Raw genomic sequence first — 8,716 nt, 5'->3', positions numbered from 1 at the left:
ACGTTGGTTAATTAGTTATAAATTTATAGAGGAAATTACAGATTTGGTCCATTTATTTTATATCTAGTTTAATTTTGATCTATGATCTTTTTTAAATTCTGTTTTGGTATACTAATTGTTTCATTTGTTCAATAAAGGTTTAGATTTCACTTTAAATCCTTGAGTTGTGTTTTCTTCAATTATAGTTAAAGTCTAAGTTATATTTTATCATTTTTTAGTCATAGGAACCAATTTAGAGTATTATAATCTAAGAGAATTGAAATTGAATGAAGTTTGAAAAATTAACAGTTTCGGATACCCTACTTTGGGGTCAATTATCTTGAGTTTTAGAACTCCAATTTAAATAATCTTTATATGATTGTAAAATAGAGATGTATAGTTTTAAAACAAGTATATGTTTGCTGAATTTGAGTGAGATTTGATAGGGTAAAAAGGAGGTCAGATTTGAGAAAACAAATCTGAACCTTTATTAAACAAGTGGAATAATTAGTGAACCAAAACAGAACTTAAAAAAGATCGTGAACCAAAATTAAACTAGATATAAAAGAAGTGGACTAAATCTGTAATTTCTTATAAATTTATAATATATGGCCTATCACTCAAATACAAAGGCTTTTCTCATGATACGTACATCGATTTGTCATGTCTTGCATGCATCTTCCACATTGCCTTAGATTTTTTTAGTTCTTTGAAATCAAGTAAGGAATTAAATGCAAATTGATTAAGTGCCGACACACATCAGGGTTCTGTTAAGCTAAACAGTTATATGTTATAGTGTTTATAGGGTCTTGGACTTCTTGATATATTTTCAATTGATTTTGAGTTTGATACTCCAATTTTCTACACAATATTAAAGCTTGTTTGCAGTCTATCCTGGGTTCAAATCCTCTATCCCCCAATCTGTCTGTAAGTATATGTTTGCTCACCACTTATAGGTTAGAGTTACATGTGAGAAATGATGTAAGCTTGTTATACATTGTTGTATCAAATAGCTTAAATTTTTAAGGATTAATTACAATTTATACCTCAACTTTACGACATTTTTTAAGTTCATACTTTAAGTTCAAAAACTTATAAATTCATGCCTCAACTTTCATTTTGTTTCAACTTAATAGCTCCGTTAGATTTTCTGTCATTGATCCGTTATCTTTGATGACATGACAGATATATTTTCGTCTTTTCACCATAATTTCATCCACTTGGACTCCAGTTAGCCACCTAAACTGCCACATGCAAACAAATATTTAAAAAAACTTTGAATCATGTAAACAAAAATTCTTTTTATTTTTTTGTCAAAAACAAAATTTCTTCCCTCGATCTCTCAACCACCTGACCTGAGCAACTCCCACCCCAAAACCACCATCTTCTTCAACCCTTTCCCTCCACCCAGCACCACCAGCCCCCATTTTCACCCTTCTCCGCCCCAACCCAGCTCGACCCACCCCAATACCCGACGACGTGGTTGTCCTGCGACGGGACGTACGACGGTGAAGAGACATCGATGGTGAAGGTGGGTCCCACCAAGACATCCATTAACAACAACACCGACGTTGTTTTGTGGTAGTTGGTGTTGGGTTTAGCTAGATGGGTGTTTTACAAGTTAATCAAGAACGAACTCAGTAGAGCAGGCGTTGATGATGGTGGTGTCTATGGGGATATTTACATATTTACCCTTCGCCGCAATGCCTTCTTCTTCGTTTGAGCTTCCAAATTACAGGGCCTGTTGTCATCGATCAATAAATTGGGAACCTAGAAGATAGATATGGATCTTGAAATTAAAAGCTAGAGAGAGGGGGTGAGGGGTGCGCATGTTTAGGGAGGGAGGGAGGAGAGGCAGCGATAAAGAGAGGAAAAAGAAAGTGAGAGGATGGTGGTGGGCCGGGTCCGGGGGGAAGGTGTGGCAGAGGTTGGGGCGGGGATTGGTGGAAGAAGGTGGTGTTGCGGAGGGGAATGAATGAGTTGCGGGGAGGGGCTAGGTCGGGCTGGGTTAGGGTGGAGAGAGGCTGGTGGTGCTGGGTAAGGGGAAAGGCGTGAAGAAGATGGTGGTTTGGAGTGAGGGTTGCTCGGGTGATTTGACAAAAAAAAATATTTTTGTTTAAATGATTCAAAGTTTTTTTGAATATTAAGTTTTTTTGTTTTTACATGTGGCAGGTTAGGTGATTAATTAGAGTCCAAGTGGACGAAATTAGGGTGAAAAGATGAAAATATCTCTGTCATGTCATAAAAAATAATGGCTCAATGACATAAAACTTAATGGAGATATTAAGTTGAAATAAAATGAAAGTTGAGGTATGAATTTATAAATTTTTGAACTTAAAGTATGAATTTAAAAAATGTGATAAAATTGAAATATTAAATTATAATTAAGTCAATTTTTAAGGTAGAACGGTTGTCTAACAATTTTGTTGAAAACTAGTATACGGTTTTAATTTAGGATTTGGGTCTTGGAGTTAGGGTTCGGTGCAAAAAGGCCCGTAGTCTAGGGATGAGGTTTGAGTGTCAAGCTTTTTTTTTTTTTTTTTTTTTGGCCAAGGTGATTGTCAAGCTTGAAGTTTGAAGTCTGAATCTTGGGTTAGGGTTTGACTTTGGGACGTAGAGTCCTTGGGCACAGTGATTCGAGCTTGGATTTAGATCCTAGCCAGGTTATGTGACTCAAGGACTTGGGTTCGTTTTCAGGGCCGAACAATATAGAGGTCATGATTTTGGATCCAGGATTTAGGGCTCCTAGTGCTCAAGTGTTGGTGTCGAACCTAAAATACATTTATGTTGGAATGGCATGAACATTCTTAACTTGTAATTTGGAATCATGCCCTTTCTTTTAAGGAATAAGAATCCTAATATTATTTTCGTCATTAAAACAATAGAATGATCAACTTCATATATAAGATTCATTCCAATGAACAGACAACTAATGCTAGAGAATGACAGTGTGTATATATTTTCTCTTCCTACACGAAAATACCAACATGATGGTTGATTTTTTGACATATTTGGTCACCAAATTTATTCAAGAATGCACTGATTTTCATAGAATGCCCAACTTCCTCCTTTTCATAAAGTGCATTAATTATGGGATTTACGTGTGACATATTTGGTCAATTTAGATAACTCGGTCCAACATTCCAAGTCCACATAGTTCTAGTCTAGTATAGTAGCTCTTTCTTTCCCCATTAGGCCTTCTCTTACATGCCTCCTCAAAATTTCCACACAATAACAAAGAAAAGAAAATTAATGACCTCCTCATTTATGTGATAAGATTCCAACCTGAAAGGCCAAGCAATCCACATATAAAAAGTTGTAAAGAGCCCAACAGCCACCATAACAGTAAGAAAGTGTTTAATACCCATCTGTTTGTCTAAATAAGTACAATTTAATTAAATAGTGCCAATTGTGAAGCTAGGCTGAGAGTCTACATATCCAAACAAACAAACAGTTGGCATACATAACTGCCACCCCAACACTTAAGATTCTTCACTATATGACAGACACTGAAATGTTGTAAAATATTGCAACAAAACATTGCAGCCACTATCTGCAAATTAAATCTCAACTCTGAGATGGGGCATGAGCATGACACATTGACACCCACAAATCATTGAGTTCACTGACACTAACAGGCCCTTAAACAAATTAAATGCCTTATTTATGTATGCAGCTTATTGATGCTGGCATTAGGTAAAAGTTGCATCTTTTGCTCTTTCTAGTTCTTTGATTCATCATTAACAATTGGGCAAATGGCATGCTGGTAAACTAATGGGTGCACTGATCACCCACCATTGGATGGACCCAATATGAGATTCCTAGGGCCCATCATGGATTTGGTCCTATGATCTCAACCCTTGGATTCATATGTCATATATATTTGGTAATCAAAATTTTTGGGTGTTTGAAATTGTCAAAATGCTGTGTCATGCTGGGAATTGGTCCCCCCTCCCACACCAAAGAGAAAAAGTAGAAACCCATTAGCAAGAGATTATGTCATTTTGGAATATTTAAAGTACACCTTGACTCAATCATAGCAAGTAAAATAAGGGTTAGAGAATGAAAGAAAGAAAGAAAGAAAGAAAGAAAGAAATTAATCAATTAATTAAATAAAAAAAAGATATAAACGAGAGGGGGATGGATAATAAAGAAAGAGAGATTCTTGGTTTGAAGGGCCATCCCACATCGGAAAGGAGGTGATATTAGTCAAAAGGTTAGGGATTAGCCGATTAGGGAAGCTGCAGCCAACTTTGCTATTTGCTAATGCTGCCTTGGCTCTTACGCCTCTCTGTCAGCCTCGCTGGTGTGGAATGTGTGATTGGGTGTAGTGTAGCCGTGTAGGTGACCCTTTCTCTCCACCCCCACACCAAACCTACCTTAATCTTAATTCTTAAGCACCCCACCCCCTCCTGCCCGTCCCCAAGGGATGGGCTAAATTTACCAATTCATTTCCATTCTTTAATCTTCATATTTGCTTTTTTTGGCATTCTCAGAAGGTTATTCTTTAAAGTCTCGTAGTAGTTTAATTTGAACATGATGATATTGATGAATAAATTAAATTAATATTAAGTTATTTAACTCAATTAATTAAACAGATTAAATTTAGATTAACTATTATCCGACACAAACATAAAATATAAAACTATTCCACATGCAAATTAAAATTGCCCAAAATATGTTTGATAGAGCGACCAACCTAATTAGGTTATGACTCATATACTGATACACATGCTGCTACCATAGTGTAATCATTTTTTCTTTTCACGAATGCATTATGTGCTCTTGTGTTGTGGCCCATGTGAATGAGTTAACTAAAAAAGGTAGGTTGAAGTTGTCCGTCTACCAACATGGCAATAGGATAATAACAACTGCATCAAGCTAGACATGCCCATCAACACCCTTCCAAAGCTGTAGTATCATACACCTTATAGTTTTTTTTATGAAAAATTGAGAAAAGTAAAGATCGAAACATATTAGGATTGTATAGCACATACACCTTATAATTTTTTTTTTTTTTTTTTTTCATTCACAATTGTCACCCATGAATTTGATTCAAGAGTTTTGGCTCAAGTTGTATGGTGATGAACTGATGAAAATAATTATAATTTTTTTTTTAGGAAATTCCCAAAGGCTAATTATTCAATAAATTTTCTCCAAACAAGTACATCATGGTTCAAATAAGATGCAAGCAGCAAGCCACAAAAGGCCATCCTTAATCCTTGAGAATATGAATGTTTTTAAAAAAGACTTAAGATTTAAGAATTCTATTTATGGACACTGAGTGTTTAACTCCTGCGCATAATGAATATGAGACTACGGTAGATGAGCACCATTCGCATTACATTTGGCATGACATCAAGATTTGTGTTGGAAGCGCATGTCTTCCATCTCAAGCCTCGTGCACAATATCACCTTTCGATTAAGATTTTTTGAGCCTTCCATATAATCATAAATTTAACCATCTAAATGAATGTTGTATGAGTTGCAAGCACTACCTTGAATGATGATCATATATTGTGCGTTTTAAATTTTTAATCAACATATTATTTGTGTTGTTGGCTCTGATACTATTCATTTAGGACTTATATTTTTTTGACCTTTTATATATTTTTAATATTATTCATAACTTAACCAACATATTCAGGAGTTATCATGTGCATCTTACGTATGTATTTCATTTACAATTCCTAATGTTCAAATTGGGCTCAATAAAAAACAAAAATTTTGAAACTCCAAGTGGATTTATAGCAAGTGTGGTTTTCTAAAGTCGTAGAGACAAGTTTTTAAAAATTTGGGACACTTCTTCATTTCTTGATTTAAAGTTGGAATTGCACTACAAATCTTTATCAGTGGTTGGCAGTTGGGTCATTTCAAGTTTTCAACCAAAAGCTTTTCCCAATTCTTTTCTATTTTCCTTTTTTTTTTTTTTCTTTTAAATCTTTATTGTTTTGTTGGTTCATAAAAGAAAGAATAATAAGCTAATAAGCTGCTGGCTTGACGCTTTAAAATCTTTAACGCCAGCCACAGACTCATTCATAAGCGACTGCAAACTCAGAACCAACAGAGCAGAGAGAGAGAGAGAGAGAGAAACAGAGCACCCCTCATCATACCAAAGCAGAAAAGCAAAAGCAAAAGAAGCAGAGAAAGAGGGTAATAAAGAGAGGAATTCAAGGAAGAAGAAAAGGGGTTGTTACTGTTTTTCTGTGTGTTTGTGAAGAAGAAGAAGAAGATTTGGGTTTGGAGAGAAAGATAGACATGATGCAGACAGTGGAGCAGACTCAGCCACCACAGCAACAGTTGGTGGTGCAGAACTCAGCTGGGAGCCTCAGCTTCAACAGCAACCTCTCCAAGGAGGACGAGGAGATGTCGAGGTCAGCTCTCTCCACTTTCAGAGCCAAAGAAGAAGAGATCGAGAAGAAGAAGATGGAGGTCAGAGAGAAGGTTCAGGCACAGTTGGGTCGCGTTGAAGAAGAGACCAAGCGTTTGGCCACTATTCGTGAGGTAATATTTATTTTAGGCTTAATTTAAAGTCTAAACAAAGATTTTAAGGTTTTAACTAAACTTGGGGTGTGAAGATTATGATGTTATATATGCAAAAAAAATTCTGGGTACAAGGGATTTTAACTTTGTGAAAATTTTCCTGTGATTTCCATGAAATTTTTGGTTAACAATCTTTGACGGGAGACAGAGATCCCCCCAACACAAAAAGAAAATAAATTTGGGGTCTTTTTTTTAATTATTATTTTTTATTTTGTAATTTTGTATGTTTTCAAAATTTCGGGTATAGATTAACAAAGATGTGAATTTACTATGCCCAGGAAGACTTTAGTACAAGCAATTTTAACTTCTTTACTGATTTTGTTAAGCTTTTGGTTAAAAAAAATGATTTTGTCTCATGTAGTTGCCACATCAAATTCAGGATCTGAACAGAACAAAATAGGAAATTTAGCAGAGAAATTTGAACAACAAAGTTTAATCTTTTGATGTATCACCCATCAAACTTGTGATGGAAAAAACAAATACTGTTCTTTCCAATAACCTCAAATGGGGTCTTATTAATTTCATTTTAATTTCTATGAGACTATGAGAGCAATATTAGTCTCCAAGGTTCCATGCTTAAAATATCTGTTGGCCATATGCTTCATCTTCTGCAGTTTAAACTAGTAAAAAGCCAGTTAGTCAGTACTATTAACTAGTTGTAGATGTTTGATGGAGATGTTGTTGTAGGGTATTTCATGCAATCTAATCTAAGCTTAAATCGTTGTCAGTAATCTTATCTTTTTCCCTTTTTAATTATTTTTGTTCTGAATTATGGAACCACCAGGAGCTTGAAGGGCTTGCAGATCCAATGAGGAAGGAAGTTGCAGTGGTTCGTAAGAAGATCGATACAGTTAACAAAGAGTTGAAGCCACTAGGACATACCTGCCAGAAGAAGGTTAATTAGACAAACTTAAACTTTACCACAATTGGATGTCAATATTTGCTACTATGCATATGCATCAATGTTCATTGCAGGCATGTTTATATTGACTTTTGGGTTTGCAACTTGTCACAGGAAAAGGAATACAGAGAAGCACTTGAGGCTTTTAATGAAAAGAACAGGGAAAAAGTGCAGCTCATTACAAAACTGATGGAGGTTAGTGTGGTTAGTTTCTTAAACTATTTTTACTTGGCGTAACTAGAGGTGCAACTTGGGCAGGTTCAAGTTGAATTACCAAACCGATAAAATTTGGGGTTGAGTTAGGGGTTCAATCTGCCTAAATTCTTAATGCGATACTAAATTTGTATATTTCAAGTTTGGTAAAACCATACAAAGTCTTGTGTTTCAATTTCAGTCCACAATTGCTTGTTTCCATGTATTTATTCCATTGGTTGATCATTTGTGCAGCTGGTGAGTGAAAGTGAGAAGTTGAGGATGAAGAAGCTGGAGGAGCTGAGCAAGCACGTAGATTCCATACACTGAAATAATAGCCTATTGATGACTCCGGTTAGGTTTGTGTGGTGTATTTAAGATGACTTTTTTTTATGTCATATATGGGTGATTATTGGGTTTGGTGTATTCTAAGTTTGTTTGTTTCATTAGCATTTGATAAAACAGTAGCTGATTTAGGCAGGAAGGAAATACCCTTTTGAATTTTAAAAGGTTTGTAACTAAATGCATCTGGATTTTACATTTTCTTTTCATTTTTCCATGTATCCAACATTGTAAGGTCTCTTTTAGTGTAATGTGGGTTTTCTTAATTTATTTTTATTTATTCTTTGTTTTGGTGGAAATGTTTGTTGTTTTAACTTTGGATGGCTTTCAAAGGCCATGATATTTATGTAATCAGAATGTAAGTGATTAGGTGATCTTGAGAGCAACTTATGCATTTTGTTTGGGCTTCCCTTTGTTTGGCCATTTCGATTCATTTCTTGCAAATAAGAAAGGAAAAATTATATTCCTTGGTATTTGGTGCTTGTGCACTTCCCCACCTTGATAGGGTAATTTGGCGCAATGAGACATTGGATTCGTTATGTGGTGTTATTGTCACACAACGTATTTTTTCGAAAGAGATCTCCCTAATCTTATTTAGGTTGTTTATTATGTGTGTTGTATTTTACATGACTATTGGACTACCAATAGCTGCCATGTTACGCCCTCAAAGCCTTCTTTGAAATTTTGAATCGATCATTTTATTAAACAAAAAATTAGACTGTAGTCCTTATCATCTTATGGAATGACTTTCCACTGAAA

At 35.2% G+C, this 8,716-nt stretch overlaps 1 protein-coding gene across 2 annotated transcripts; it reads left to right on the top strand.

Annotated features, from left to right (window-relative positions):
• Nucleotides 1-5,958: 5,958 nt before the first annotated feature.
• On the top strand, nucleotides 5,959-8,227 carry LOC147281984 (uncharacterized). Of its 2 annotated transcripts, none has more exons than XM_086246373.1 (4): nucleotides 5,959-6,483; nucleotides 7,307-7,417; nucleotides 7,538-7,627; nucleotides 7,871-8,227. In XM_086246373.1, the coding sequence occupies exons 1-4, from the start codon at nucleotides 6,238-6,240 to the stop codon at nucleotides 7,943-7,945; spliced, it is 522 nt and encodes a 173-aa protein (XP_086102499.1). In that variant the 5' UTR covers nucleotides 5,959-6,237; the 3' UTR covers nucleotides 7,946-8,227. The 2 variants fall into 2 exon arrangements, with proteins under 2 accessions (XP_086102499.1, XP_086102500.1); XM_086246374.1 differs by having other exon boundaries at nucleotides 5,971-6,483; nucleotides 7,538-7,618.
• The last annotated feature ends 489 nt before the right edge of the window (nucleotides 8,228-8,716 follow it).

This window comes from Dryas octopetala, chromosome 6, assembly GCF_963921425.1.
Source record: "Dryas octopetala chromosome 6, drDryOcto1.1, whole genome shotgun sequence".
NCBI classification, from domain to species: domain Eukaryota; kingdom Viridiplantae; phylum Streptophyta; class Magnoliopsida; order Rosales; family Rosaceae; genus Dryas; species Dryas octopetala.
The sequence above is the reverse complement of the archived record's forward strand: the minus strand, read 5'-3'. Positions and strand labels throughout refer to the sequence as shown.